The 15,267-nt window shown below is 52.2% G+C and overlaps 1 protein-coding gene across 2 annotated transcripts in view; it reads left to right on the top strand.

Moving 5' to 3' along the window:
* The first annotated feature begins 1,251 nt into the window (after positions 1-1,251).
* The window catches only part of HEG1 (heart development protein with EGF like domains 1), a 58,037-nt gene continuing 44,021 nt past the window's right edge, over positions 1,252-15,267 (top strand). For both annotated transcript variants that reach the window (XM_068407385.1, XM_068407384.1), the window contains exon 1: positions 1,252-1,646. In XM_068407385.1, coding sequence (XP_068263486.1) covers positions 1,478-1,646 — 169 coding nt within the window. In that variant the 5' untranslated portion in view covers positions 1,252-1,477. The remainder of the gene's footprint in view (positions 1,647-15,267) is intronic.

Here is a 15,267-nt window from a genome sequence, read left to right as displayed (position 1 = left end):
AAATTAAGCCTGATTCTGAAATAGTTCGAGGGAAAAGCGACGGGCCCAGGAGCATCTCAGAGGGGAGAGGCTGCCCGGGATGGGTTTGTGTTCCCTGGGGAGGGAGAGCTCAGCTCGGGATGCCGGCAGCCTTGGCACAGCCTGGCCTGCCGCTCCCTGGCGTGTGCTCTCGCAGAACAGGGAGCATGAAGTTATGAAAGGGGATTTCAGAACAATGAAGGGAAATCCTTTGCCTCCCGTACAGCCCAGCCTGGGAAATTCACCACCGCAAGAAGCTGCAGCCCTGAACGCTGCTGCTGGCATTTAAAAGGGAGTGGGTTAGCTTATAACCAATAAAAGATTTGAAGGCAAGGACTTGATCTCAATGGGAATTAGGTTTGGGGCTATCTAATGCTCACCACACTCATCTGCAAAGAAACTTTTCACTCAGGCAGAGCGCTGCACAACTGGCCAGGTTTTCATCTGCTCCAGAAGCTGTACGGTCGCAGCCAGAGATGTGATATTGGACTCGATCGATCGATCGAGCCATCAATGATGGCTTTGTTTCCCCGTAGCTCAAACACAAGCGCGGGAGCGTAACGGAGCCGCCTGCCCCCTAGCCCTGCGCGGGACCGGGGCAGCCGGGTGGTTTTGGCCCGCTCCCCGCGACCCCCGGCTCGGGTAGGGCCTGGAGGGGGAAGGAGGCGAGCGGGGCCCTGCGGAGAGAAACGCCTTCGGGCGGCAGCCGGGGCCGCGGGGCGACAAGGGGGGTGCCCGTGCCGGGAGCGGGGCGCGGCTGCTCCGGAGCAGGGGGGGCCGTGCTGGGAGCCGGGGGTGCCGTGCCCGGAGCGGGGCCGCCGCAGCCCGCCAGGGGCGGCTGCGCGGCGCGCGGGAGTTGCGCGCTGCCTGCATTGAAGCGCGGTAGAGGTAACGCTGCGGCGCCCGCGCACCTCCTCGGCGGCTTGCGGCGGGAGGGGTGGGCGGCAAGGGGGTTTCCTGCTCGCCCGGTGCAGCTGAGAAATACATCAGGAAAAATAAAGTAAAAGTAAAAATAATAATAATGCTGATAATAATGGTGCGCGCAGCGGGGTGCGGGAGCGGGCGGCCCGACGGCTGCGCGGGGTGGGAGGGGGCGGCCGCTCGGGGCCGGGCCGGGCCGGGGGGGCCGTGCGGAGCCGGGCCGCGCCGAGCGGAGCCGAGCCGCGGCGGGGTGATGTCAGGCCCGAGGAGGAGCCTCCGCCGCCTGCCCTTTTACTTTCGGGCGCCGGCACTTGGCCGCAGGCTGCTGCCGCTGCTGGCCGGGCCCCCCCCCTCACCCCCTCCGCTATGGGCACCCCGCACTTTTAAGGCCGGGGCGGCCGCCCTCTGCGCCGCCCCGAGGGGGGGGGCACCGTGAATTAATTAAAAATCGCTGTTTACGTGGTTATTCATTGCCCCGCTCCGGGCATGTGAACAACCACCACCCCCGCCCCCCCCACCTCCATCCACCCCCAGCGCCATGCCGGCAGCCTGCACCCTGCTGCTGCTGCTGCTGCTGGGGCTGGTCCCGCCGGCCGGGTCGCTGCCCCTCGCTTCCCCCCAGCGTCTTCCTCCTCCTCCTCCTCCGTCCCGAAGCCGCCTCGGTCGCCCTTGCTCGCCTCCCGCCGCGGGACACGCCGGCAGCCCGGGTGAGTGCCCCGCTGTGCCGTGGGGATGGGGATGGGGATGGGATTTGGTCCTGGCACCACGACCGAGGGGTGCTGAGCATCCCGGCATCACCCTGAGCTGCCTCGGCTGCGAGGTGCAAATCCCTCCCCTCCAAAATCCCTCTCCCTTTTTAACCTTGCCCAGCCCATCGTGGTACAGGCAAGCGCTTCAGTGGGTGAAAGTTTGGGATGGGAATCGTGGGTGGGAAACCATAAACACGTCGGAGCTGCATGGACTGACTCTAAGGCAAGCGGTGGGAACTTCACAGAGGAACTTGAGGAAGGCTCTGGTGAACTTGAGGAAGGCTCTGGTGGGTACCAGGGGCACGGCCGACACGTGTCCGCCCACCAAAATGCTTCCCACATGTGAAATCGGTGGCCCCCATAGGTGGTCTTCATGGTCTGAATCCCCTACTGCTCATCTTCAGACGTGCCCTCATCTCACCTTAGGTGCTGACCCACATCCAGGTGTGGGGACAGATGCCATCATCTCTCTATAAATACCCTCTCTCTCTGCGTCGCCTACGGACTGTCAGATTAGTCATGTATAAAGTCACATTTTTGCCTTGCATGCCACATCTACAGCATCGTTATCAGGAACAATGACTAGTTCGGTGCTTTACAAATGACGCTGAATTTAGTTCTAGCACAGGATAAACCATATTTTTCCCAGAACAAGCAGGGCTCATTTCAAGTGTCACTCAGTAAACTGCTCCACATACTTGCCAAAGAAGACACATAGCTCTAAGGATGACTAATTCTTGACGAGTTTGGAAAGCACTGGGTGTCTGCAGGTGGTATAAGGAAATCCAATATGTCAAATTAGTCCTGTGTAGGTCTTAAGTTGGTTTTAAGATTGTTTGCCTTGCCTGAGCTGGACTGTCAAATTTCATCTTTTAATTTCTGATGTGGAGGCAATATCATGCTTTGGTACTTGGGGTTAAGTTTACTTGCACGGAGCTATACCATTTCAGGAAGTGTGACAAAACTGCATCTATAACATTTTTGTTTTCTTCACAAAGATTCTACCTTTGTAAGATGTATCCCTGCTAAACAAAATGCATAGTTGGGGATACTGACTGGAATGTACCCTGCGGTGGATGAGAGAGCTCCTAACTAACAGTGTTTGCGTGAGATCAGCCTGGTGACTAGGATACTGCACCGAAATGAAGGAGATTTGAGTCTGTTCCCAGCTCAGCCACCTCTTTGTGCCACTCCAAGTGTCGGTTTGTCCTCCAAACTGGGAGAGAATAACACTGTCTTACCTGCTATCAACCTTGTGAAGATAAAATCTGCAAGTTGCCAGCAAAGTGCTCGCCTATTATTTGATGAGAACTGCATAAATTCCTCAGTGGACAGAAAGAACTATTTAATTTCATCAAAGCTTTCGATCTGGCATCCTTTCCTGTGACCTTGATGACTCCTGAGAGTCAGCGAAGGAATGCGTTTCCTTTGTTAGAGTCTGAAAAGCTCGAACTATCTGTCCATACACTGGAAAAGCCATTTGTCTGGCTACCAGCGTCTGGCCGCCCGGCTCAGCGGCGGAGGCTTTGCTCTGTGCAGCCCATGCTCGGCAGCTACAGGTGCTCGTGAATCATGTCAACCCCATCCAGAAGGAACAGGGGATGCATCGTGAAGGAGTGATAAATAGCCTGGCAGTAGCTCGCTCCCTAGCAAACGGCATCATGAATTACGCTGGGTCCTGACAGCCGCGATTCACTCGCTGTTAGCTACAGCTCTATGCTTGTCAGTCAAGGGGATTGTTTGGTGTTACAGGAGGGGGCTGATGGAATCTCCTGAATAGCCCTCAGGTTGGACTGTCAATGCCTGAGAAATCCCTGTTCTCTGTCTCACTACTGCTTCTGCCCCTCTGAGATGTTTTTCACCTTTGAAAACTCTTGCTTGAAGCTGGGGTGGGGAGGGGGGAGCATTTCTTGTGAACTCATCACCCCGGCGCTATGTGGAAATGAAGATTACATCTCTGTTTGAAAAAAGTCTGAGGTTAGGAGGCAAAATCCCTTTCTCAGGCAGGGCTTAGCGAGCAGATGGTGAGGCGGTGGGAGCAGAAATGGGGCTTTTGAGTCTCGCACAAAGCGTGGGGCGAGGGAGCAGGGTGGGAGCCGGGCTGCCCTGCAGAGCCTCGCTGCCTTCCCCGGCCTGCCTGCGCCTCGGACCGCATCTGCCGCCCCTCCCTGCCAAACCCACCGCGGGCTCGTCTGGGGAAGAAATGAGGACAGATGGCTTTCATGTGTTGTTTAAAGTACAGGCTGAACCCGGAGAGAGGAACATAGGAAAAAAAAAATAGGTGAAGTAGGAAGCGAGAAAGCTGGTGATAGTAAAGTTAAAGCATCATCAAGCCCCTCTGTGAAATTCTTCCTGGCAGCTGTTTTGCATCTGCGCCGGGTGAGCCCGAGGGCACCATCTGCCCCTGGTCTGGGTCGGGCGGGGGTTCGCTTACGAGCTCTGTCCTCCTGCAGGTCTCCTTATTTCAGGTTTCCCATCTGTAAAATGGGAATCATTCCCGTGACACCCCGGGGACAGTGGAGGTAGCACCGAGTCCCCGACAAAGTCACTATGGCTGGGGTCTGCCCCCGTTTCTGCAATGTCCCTTTTCCCTTCTGTCCCGCACCGGTGCCCTGCCACGCTGCTGGCACAGCGCGGGGCTGCCGGTGGTGGGCTTGCCCTGAGAAGTTGATCTGCTTTTCTGCCATCTGTGTCTGGCCTTCCGTCCCTTCCCCTCCTTCCCATGCCAGCTGCCACCTTTCTTTGCAGCTTCCCTGGTGGGAGCTCTGGAAATAAGGTGTGAAATCACCCGAGCAGGAATCAGCTTAGCCTGCAGCAGAGATTTCGGCTGTCTGCTAAGAGAAACTTTCCAACCCTCTTAGAGGGGCAGAACAGTCTGTATTTATTTATTTATGTATTTATTTAACTTTCTGTCTTTGAAACTCTCTGTGTGTGGAAGAAGCAAATGTAGGAGTGAGGGAAGAGGATGAGGAGGATGCCCATTTGCACAGAACTATGATGTTGCCTCCAAACTTGCCTCAAATTCCACAGTACGCATTTTGTGGCTCCTGGGGGCAGAAGCCGGGCTCTCTGTGCAGAGAGGTGTATGATGCTGCTGTTTAGCTTTGATAGGATTTCAGGTGACCGCGGGTGGTGCAGGAAGGATGCTTCCTCCCACTGCAGCATGGGGACAAGGAAGGATTGTCTCCCGCGCCTCCACATTGCTATCAGAAGGCCCGTAGGCTGCGGGGTTTTCTTTTCTTGGGCACCTTTGCTGCTCCTCTTTGCGAGCTGTAAGTGGATTTCGTTGGTGTGCTGTGAACATGAAATCCCTGGGGTTGTATAGATTTAGCTCTGCTCCTTTGGGGTACGTAATTAAAAGCAAAAAAAAGAGAAAAGAAAGTAAAAAAAAGAGTCTGAGAAAATGAGGGAGATAAGAGATCAGCTTCCCTGCCCGTCCCCCATTCCGAGCCCCTGAGGGTAACAAGGATTGTGCACTGACTGCCTGGGTTCACACCAGCCTGTGAAAGCACTTTGCATGATATTTAAACGGTAAATGAATACCGTCCGAGAGATAATTGTACAACCCCACTGGCAGAGAGCACATAGTGATGGGTATCGATTCACACCTCCATACACAGTGGATGTGAGTGCTAAGCTGTGACCAGGGCAGAGTGGGTAAGGGCATAGCTGCTGTAGCTAAAGCCCATTATTGGGCTCTCTGCAAAGTTTCATTTCCCAGTAGCAAACTGCCAGAGCCAGCCCGTGCCCCTTCAGCAGGCATTCGCAGCACACTCTGCTCCACCAGCCACCACCACTTCAGAGGGATAATTTAATTTGCTTTAATTTTCTCCCATGGCTGGGAGGATGAGGGAGACAGGTGGTTGCTGCTGTGTCTTCAGGGGCTGATGCTAGCCTTGCTGGTGCAGGGGTGCCTTCCTCAGGGAATATTATTTTCTGTATCAAAAGTTGCAGATACTGATGAGTTTAGAGGAGCGTGGGGTTTCTGGGACAACGTGTTTCCTTCACCTGCTCTTACAGATCCCAATTTTTGGGCTGGCAGGCAGAAACCCTCCGTGATTGAGCTCCCAAGCCATTCTGTGTGCTGCCTCCATCCTCCTGGTCCCGTTCATCTACGGGGGGCACGTCACAGCAGCTGAGCGCCGTGCGGAGGCTAATGGCTCCATCACCACCACATCTCTAGGGGGTGGCAGAGGATGATGCTCATTCGGTGGAGAGGGTGTGGTACCAGGCTAGAAAGGCACTCGGTCTTGGTGTGGTTGTAGAGCAAAACTCGAATCGATGCTGGGACTGTGCCTGTGCTTCCGAAACATAAAGCCGCTTTTTCAAACCTGCAGCGTTTCAGGCAGTCCTGCAAAAGGGATTTTGGGAGGTGTCTGGGCAGTAGGAGCAGGGGATTGCTCTGTCCTGTGAGCCACCAAACCAGGCGCTGAGCTGTCCCTTGGGTGAACGCGGAGACCAAAGCGCGGCCGGCTGTGGGTGCGTGCTGGCTGCCTGTTTGGGTGCTGCTGCCCGGAGCTGCCGGAGCTGTTTCTGGCCCTGCTCACTGCTCTCATGGCTGTACAGGAGTGGTTGGGCTGAAGCCTTGGTGGCATCAGTCTCTTTGTGATGGTTTTAATGAAGCTTTCATCCAAGCTAATACAAAAAACCCCCAGAATAAAGCACTATTTCAATGGACAAGTTAATCAAGCCAATAAACCCTGTGAGTGTAGCAGTAGCGTTTCAGTGCTGTGGTGTAGAGACTGAGGCACCGCTGAAGTCTGCAGCTCTTCTGGAGTCGCTGCTGGAAGGACCCATTGGCCAGTGCTGTGGGTTGCCCATCGATGGTAGCTGCGTACCATTGCCAAAATAAGGATAGGTAGGTCTCAGCTATGGCTGAGGCTGCTGCCTTTTGCAGCACAAAAAAGCTGTCTTTCTGCCTATATCTATGCACAGAGGGGGGCATGGGGTGCTGCACCCCATCCGGCTGCCCCTGCAATGCGTGGGGTGCTCAGGGCAGGGCTGCAACCTCCTAAATACCCCGGGGAAATGATCCCGAGCTGGATGGATCATAGATAGCCAGGGTATACCCTCTGGATGCTGACTTTGCTTCCCCGCGTAGTTTCAAGAGTGTTTCTGGGGTATGGTGGGTGAGGAGGGTCTGGGTGCTCGCACCTGGGCTGATCCACTCGGACACGCACAGAGCTCCTCTGGCCAGATCCTGGCACCTGGTGTGGTGTCTTTCTGCTGTTGCGATGGTGCAAAGAAGCTTTCGGGGCAGTTTGACCAGCCAGAGGGTCAGAAGGTGCTCCAAGCGAATTAAAGGTATGTCGTTTGTAATATTCCCCTGATAACGTCCGATACAAAGTCAATAGTCTGTAGCTCGTGAGCAAGCTCGTCACGAGGCTTTAATACTCCAACCACAGGCCCAGTTATTTACATTTGATTGAAGATGTAGGTCATACGATATGTTTTTTCTCTTTCCAGATCAGCTGAGCGTAAAAGGCAGAATCCAATTTTCAGTTGCAGTAGACCTGATTACAAATTCAAATTTTTATTTCTCTGAGCAGTTTTGTGACATTTGCATTGTAATTTGCTGTTTCCATAAATATGAGAGGTTCATTTGCTGGGATATTCATCCAGAGCAGATGCAAGAGGGCTAAAAGCACAGGCTCAGGGAAAGAATGAAGTCTGTGGTTGCCTATCAGGAGAAAATGGTTTTGTCACATCTGGCCACCCTTCCCTCTCACCCTGTTCTGCATACATACAGCTGATGTGTGTACACCCATCACTATGTATTTTTAATGCCCAGGTATTATACCATAACATCCCACTGCTTCAGCAAGGGGCACGGTTCACTTTGATTATGCAGAGAGTTCACGTTCATCGTTTCAGGCTGAAATCATTTGCGGCCGAGGACAAGGAGAGAACTTTCCCACCCAAAAGGGAAATGATGTTGCGTTACTGAGCGACCAGCCCAAGAAATAATATAATCTTAGAAAAATGCAGTTCCCTCGAGTAAAGGAAGCTCTGTAAACTTCAGCTCCTCCAAGCTGTTAGTGTAGCTGTTGCCTGCATTATAGTAACGCTGCTGTCAGACCCCGTCTCTGAGGAAAAAGGAGTAAGATCCAGTTCCTGCTTAAAATGAGGACCTCTTGTAGGATCTGGATACTGTGGGGTTTATAATGAAGGTTTTAGGATTTGGGTCCCATCCCTTCTTTGCTGTTAATTTGGGTTTTATCTCAGCTGGGTGCTGGATGTGGTGACAGTCACCCCTGGTCCTGAAGAGCTTGGAGAGGGGCAGGCAGAGCCAGGGTGAGCAGAGGGATCAGCTGGAGGAAGGTAAAATGACTGCAAGGTTTCCACTGACTGGGGTGCTGGGGTCAAAAGTCTGGTTGTGTAAAACCAGGGGAGAAGGAGGTTCATTTTTAGAGCTGACAGTGTTTGGGCAAACCCATGCAAAGGAGAGACACGTGATGAAGTTACTCTGTGAGCAGCACCTGTGGTTTGCTCGCTTCTGCTCACCACGGGGTGGGTGGCATTAGTGTGTGCCATGGTTTATTTTGGGCTCTGTGGGTGCTGAGTGTGTACGGGTCCCATGGCTGGTTCATGAACCGAACCACAGGGACCCTCCTTGGTCCAGGTGCAGCAGCTCCCCAAGCTGGACGCTGGACGCTCACTGGAGTTTTCTCAAGTATGGTGCCCGTCTTCATGAAACCTGTAGGAACTCGCTGTCCTGGACGTCTCTGCCTTCCAGGCTAATTTGTTTCAATGTACTGGAGGAGATAGATAGGTGGACAAGACTATGCAGTCTCAGAAGCTTCATCTCTTCAGAAACCAGTATAAAATGCAGGAGATGATAAAAAAATATATTTTCAAAAGTGCCTCAAAATGCAAAACCCAATATCCTACAAGCTGTCACCGCTCCTGTGCTGCTGCCTCAGTCCCTCCCGTGGCTTTGGATGAAGGTATTCCCTGTTGCCTGTCCTCTGCACAGGCAGGGCTGTTGAGGAGGGTTATATCTGCTTCTGCATCCTCTGTGCCCTTGACTTTGAATCATTTGATAAATAGTTTTGCAGTTGGTTACTTAAGCATCTCCCAAGCTGCAGTCAGCATCTCGGCTGTGGGCGAGGGAGCGCTGCTGCCAAAAGGCAGGAGCTGTGTGGAGAGCCTCCTAAGATTTGGCTGTCTTTCCTTAAAACCCCAACTCCTGGAGTTGTCGTTACAGGAGAATCGCTTAGAGGGGGAGAAAAAGAGCTTCTGGCTGTTGAGGTGGTGGATAAAAACCCCCTGAAAACGTGAACTGCAAATCCAGGAGACACACAAGAAGTCCAGGTTGGCTGTATTTAAAAATACCACTAGTTCAAAGCTGATCTCCAGAGGCTTTTGAGTCCAGACAGAGGGGCCGTTTCAGACACTCCTGCTTGGCAGGGCTCTGCCTATGTGTCTGCAGGAGAAGTGCAACCATCTTAATGGTCTTGCTTTGCTAGGAGAAGAGAGGGTGTGCAAAGAGGTGCTGGGCAGAGCAGCAGGAAAACGGGATGCCAACCCAGTGGTTTTCTGTCCAGCTCTCCAAATACTTTGCGCAAGCACCTTGACCTTGGCAGATTGACTCTCCGCGGGGAGAAGCAAGCTCCATCTGTATTTACATTCTTCACAAGGATGTGAAGCTAGGAGGACTTTTAAAACTGCCTTCGCAGCATCCCGATTGTGGTCTGGCCAGTTTAAGGTGTTTGCGGGTGACCATGTCACTCGCGATGCAACCAGATGCTGCAGGTCCTTCCCTTGGCCCCTCTGCGTGAGCAGCCCGTCTTGGGCTCCCAAGTCAGCGCTTGCAAAAAGTCCTCTGGAAACGCCATGACCTTTGTGGTTCTTTCACCAAGGCAAACACGGAGATGTTTGAGGGACCTTTTGCACAGTGGTTAGATGGCAACGAGGATCTCGCAGCTGAAGTTTGGGAGAAAATAGTCTTTTCTTTTTAACCCTGAGCTAATTTAGCTCTGGGATTAAATCAGCTGGGAAAGGACTGAGGAGGAATATTAAGTGGTTTGATAGATGAAGGGTTAACTGAGCAGCATTAACGGTTGTCCCAGGGGTGCAGCCCAGGCTGCATCTCCCAGAGGACATCGTGTTGCACACATACATTCAGGGTATTTTTCTCAGCATTTTTCAGCATGGTGGGATGGCAAAGGTTTTAAAGGCGTTACAGGAATCAGTCTGACCTCTTGCCTCTATAACAAGGTGGACATCGTTGTCATTTCTGCTACTGGAACCACCCTCAAATTCCCTCAGGGATCTCCAGAACATGGAAGAAACTCTGTGCAGGAGTTTTGGGCTGATGGACAGGGTCCTTTGGTTGCCAGTAGCGAAGGAGGGCTCTTTTTTTTTTTTCCTGAAGAGTGTGCTAAAAGGCACTTCTGTATCTGGAGTGACAAGAGGAATTTGGATCTATAGAGCACAATTATCCACGTCACCGCTTGTTAGGACGCTGGCGTTAACACCCTTCCTCTTGTGGAAAATCTCTTAAGCCCCGAGGACCAGCGTGAAACGTCACGCTCTGTTGAACTTTGCTGAAGTGGGGATGAATCACACTAAATTGAAGATTTGGCTTCAATATATTATTGGAAAGATACTTTCTGTGATAGCCTAGCAGCAGGGTACTGCAGCCCACCCAGGACGGCAGGACCTGTCTTGGGGGCAGGAGTATGTGTAAGTTGAGGGGTGGATGTTGGAGTTTGGATATTTGAGGGGTTTTTGGTTTGGTTGTGTTTTTTGAGCACTCTACAAAAGCAAAAGGCAGATCTAGAAGGGGTCTCAAGATATCTCCCATGGGATCTCTAGACATATCTCCTTGCAGGTTCACCTCAGAAGATGTTTATCTAACATGTTTTTAAAAATTTACTCCAGAGAAAGGTTTCACAGCTTCTGTGAATAGCTGTCCCACTACATCCGTGCCATTATAGGTAAGAAAACACTTTCTTATCAGGGAAACTGTAGCAGATGGTAATTAAACCTTCTGCAAAGAAAGATATCCCATACCAGTGGTGGCCAGGTTTGACCCTGCATAACTTGTAAGACCTCATGAACTGACAAGTTAAGGTAATTTAGCAATCTGGGCAGGTAACACAAAAGGTAACCCTGGGTATTGAACCAATTTCTTCCGCTGTGACGGGAATGAATTTCCAGGAGCGGAACCATCAGCGAACCAACTGCGCATGATTTGCTTTCCTTGTCAATTGGAATCAAGGACCCTGATTGTGGAGCATAATACTGCTCTTGTAATTCAGCCTTTATCTTTGTGCTGGAGCTGGGCATAATTGTGTCTGTGTCTGGAGGGACAAGGAGAAGGGTTTCAGTAGCTGGTGCTCACAAAGGCATCTTTAGAAAGCTTCTTACCCCTGGTACAGGCTTGGAAGGGCTCAAAGGAAAATACCCCTGAGTAGCTTTAGGCATTTGAACAGTCATCGTTGTTTGATTCGGATTCGGTTACAGGACTAACATCTAAATGTTAATTCTTTTTAGGACATTATCAGCTCTTTCAGCAAATAGAGAATGGGGCTGCAGTATTAGACTGGCAGCCAAGCCTGCAGATAAAAGCCCTTTGAAAGGATGTTTCTTAGGAGAGAAACTTGATCAGAGAGTGCAGAATAATCATGAAGACGGTCTTTTCTGAGGGACATGGAGCAAATACGATGCATGAAGAAATCGAAATGAGGACCAGGAGGCTTCTGACCTGGGGAATGGGAGTACCATCAATTTTACGGCCTCCAAGAATGGTCCATACCATGCAGACAGAGATCCTCATAATCCTGTCCTGCAAGTTGCTGGTACGCCTGGAGATCGTACGGTGCTGGGTAAGCCGCATCACATGCTGGGTTAAGACCGAAGTTGATGGTCACTTGATGGCAAAAGGGTGCTGAGGCAGTCGGTGTGAGGTGGCTCTCACCTGGGTAATATGGGTCAGCGTGTGGGCAGATGGCATTTGGGTGCAGATTTCTGGCCTCCTGGTCCTCTGCGCTGCCTTGCTCAGCACACAGTGCCCGTGTGCACCAAGGCAGGCTGTGACCTGACCCTGGACTCCCTGTGAATCCTCAGTGATGGCTCGGGGGGTGACGGCCCAATCCTGCCCTTCTCCATCACCCATTTCCAGTGCTGGCTGTGGGGCTGCCCAGAGACCCGCATGCTGCCGAACGAAGGCGTTTTGTTTTCAACCTTCCCAAAACACGTGCGGAAAGGCACTGGAAATGGTAAATCCCTTCCCCCCCGGTTCTCAGAAAGGAAACGTGTGGCCGCAGAGGCGGCAGCAGAGCAGTGGGGGACAGCGGGAGGGAAGCCCGCTCCAGCCACCCCGGGGCACGCTGCTCCTCCTCGGTGGCAGCAGGCCGGTGGGTGCCAGCAGGGCAGGGCCTGGCTCGTCCCCTGGCAGAAGGAGGTCCGGCGCCATCCTGAGCCCTGCCACCGCCGCTTCCGGCTGCAGATCGGTGCGGTGTCATCTAGGAAATGCGATTTAGATCATCATCCTTTTGCAGCAGATGGGGGAAGGGAGCTGGGGGCCCTTATCTTTTCTGGGGATTAATTTATCTTTAAGCTGCTTTATTTTTTTGCCTGTTTGCCTTTTTCTCCATTTGCTCGCAAGTCTCACTGTCTTGCTGGAAGAGCAGGAGCTACGAGAGGATCCGTGGTTCCCACTACTGTGACACCGTGCCCTGCATCCCGCCTTCAGCTGGGAGGCGAGACCTGGGCGTAAGGCTTGGGCTGCTGTCAGTTTTCCCCTGGGATGGCATTGGGTTTTGCTAATCCACGTGAAGGGAAGAATCCAGCGAGCCTTGTATCTGTGTGTCACCAAAATGCATCCACCCCTTGATGGCCTTGTGATCCTCCTGCATCCGAGAGGATCCTCCTCGTCATCCCCCTCATCCCCACCGTGTCCTTGAGAAGTTACTTAGTTCCCAGGTTGGTCATCAACCCCCGGTGCGGCCACTGGCCAGCAAAGCTCTTTGGCGCGTGCTTGGTGTTAAGCACGGGGAATAGTTCCCCGGGGAGCTCTTCTTAAGTGCATTGCTGGAGCGAGGCTCTGGCCAAGACACCTGGACCAAAGCCCACCCTGCAGCAGTGGGCAGCATCGCTCGTCCCCCACGGACCCGTGGCAGCCCCTGGCTGCTCCCGGCGTGACCTCACAGCGTGGCAGCAGTCATTTTCCTACTCCCTCCTCCGTCTTCCTGGTACTTATTGTCCCCTCTTGGCTGTGGGAACCAGCTCCTGGGCCCAGACCTCTTTGGAGCAGGGACTTGTGATTTTGTTTCCAGAGTCTGATGTGAAAATACCACCTCTTTTTTCCTGGGTCTGCAAAGGACCTGAGTTCTTGGCTTCTGGGGCGGACGGCTCCTTCCGCGCATACGCTTCACGCCGCTGGGCATCACTTTTTGATGCGCATTGAGGTTTTGTGCAGAAAAATCTGTGCTTCAGCCCGTAGTTCTGGAGGGTTTGAACATGATCCCAAATAATAAAAAATCCAATAGTTTGGGGTTTTTTCCCTGCAAGATCCATTTAAGTCAAATACAAGTCACCGAGCTTTTATCAGGGAGTAAATAAGCTCCACTGAGTGACTTCTGTTATGTATGAGGTCAGACAGAATGAGCTAATGCTCCCTTCTGGCCTTGAAATCACTTTTCAGAAAGTAAAATTTCATCCTGCAGCTTCTAAGCTGCCGGCACCTTTCTTTACGGAGGAGCCCGAGCCCCAGGGCTGCGCAGCGCTCTGCACCTTGGGAGGCTGTTCAGCCCCTTATCGCTGAAATACAGCCCTGCTTGGAGGCACTTTTCTTATATCAGCGGTTTAAATGAAGGCGGGCAGCTGCTGGGGGTGTGTGATGGTGCAAGAAAGCCGTGAGATGGAGTGTGATGCCCTAGTTAACATGCAACGGGTAATTAATCTCTCCATAGCAGCAGCGGGCTGGCTTCCCTGGAAATACTGTTCTGGCAAGCTCCATGTGAGATTTTTACCAGTTTCAAACTTTGCAGAGGAATTCCAGGTTTTGGGAATTATTCCTGTGAGAGCTCTGGAGAAAGGGCCACATTAGAAATTGTCGCATGCTTAGAAAAGCCAACAGCAGCATCATCCTGCTCTCTCCAGCCCTGTTTCTTTCCACTTAACCAGCGCTGTATGCACTACCATGGCTTTTTTCCTTTTTTTCTTTCTCCCCCCTTTCTTTTTTGCAGCCAGGATGTTTTTTCTTGCCTTTTTATTGTTCCAGTGACCTAGCAACTCCACTTTGGTGGAGCCCTGCCAGGAGACTTCCTCCCTGAACCGTCTGACAGTCTCCAGCAGCACTGCCCTCGGATGCGAGCACACGTTGAAACGACACCGGACTGAGTCCCTGCATGGCTTTTGCTCTGCCCTTGCGAGTGCTGGCGAGGGTACCGTCACCTTCCCACTGAGCAAAGCTTCCAGGGGACTTCAAAAACCCTGGAAAGAGGAAGGAGAAGTGTTGTGTGGGTGATATTTTCTGTAACATTTCTGCAGGACATTGCAGAAAAGCCTGGAGGGTTTTAGAAGTGGCTTAGGTGGTGCTGGGCTTTAGCATTTGGGACCTTGCGGGCAGGGTACTTGGAGACCTTTCAGCATCGCCGGGTGGCTGGAGAGGGGATGGATGCTCGGAGAGCCATGCCATTTGGGAGATTTCTTTGGGCTTATTTTTATTAAAGTTTACTGATAACGGTGAGAAATAAATCCCTTTGGTAAGTGCTCCTGGGCCCCGTGAGCTGGTGCTGGGGCAGAGCTGCCTTCGCACACCCTGGGGCTGCAGGGGCTTTTCCGGCATTAACACCGGGTGACAACGTGGGAGGGGACACTTCTGAGGTAGAAAATAAACGAGCCGGCAAGCAAGCAAATACAGCTATTTTGGGCTTTCTGCTCAGGAAAGGCAGGAGGCACACGGGTCCCAGGGCCTCTCTGGGGCTGGAGGCTCAGTCTCCTCTTCACTGGTGGTATGGATGGATGGATTGGGATTTTACTAGAGTCTCGGTGTGGTTATGGGCGTTTTTTGAGAGTATGGGTAGGCATGAGACAGCTTATCCCTGTTGGAAGTGGACTTGTATTTGAAAGTGTTTTCCAAAGACTTGACAATAAAGCAGGACTTTTTTTTTTTTAATTCAGTTGCCAAAAGCTATTTAAAAACAAAAGCTCATGAAAAGAGGTTTAGGGCATTGGTCTGAGCCCTGGGCTGGTGGTTTTCAGGCAGCGTGGGTCCGTGCGGTCCCAGGGATCTGTGGATTGAACCCAAACTGTCCCAGAAAGATGAGTAAGAAGCTCAGGGTTTCAGAGGCTTGAGTTGGTGATCTGGGAGCCTGCAAGTCCCCAGGGAAATGTTTAGGACACCAAAATTAAGAGGTTGGAAACCACTGGATAATCAGGACAATATCCTGTCCCTGCACTGCACAGGTTTCATGCCCAGTTGCAGGCAGGCGGTATGTATGCACCCCACGCCTTTGGAAACGGCCGCAGGTTTCTGTGTGCTCTTTATTTTGTTTCTCTGCTTTAGGGTACTGCTCTTAAGAGCAATAATTAGAACCTTTTTTTTTCTTATGGTATCTATGAGCAT

This window comes from Nyctibius grandis, chromosome 9, assembly GCF_013368605.1.
Source record: "Nyctibius grandis isolate bNycGra1 chromosome 9, bNycGra1.pri, whole genome shotgun sequence".
NCBI classification, from domain to species: Eukaryota; Metazoa; Chordata; class Aves; order Nyctibiiformes; family Nyctibiidae; genus Nyctibius; species Nyctibius grandis.
The sequence above is the reverse complement of the archived record's forward strand: the minus strand, read 5'-3'. Positions and strand labels throughout refer to the sequence as shown.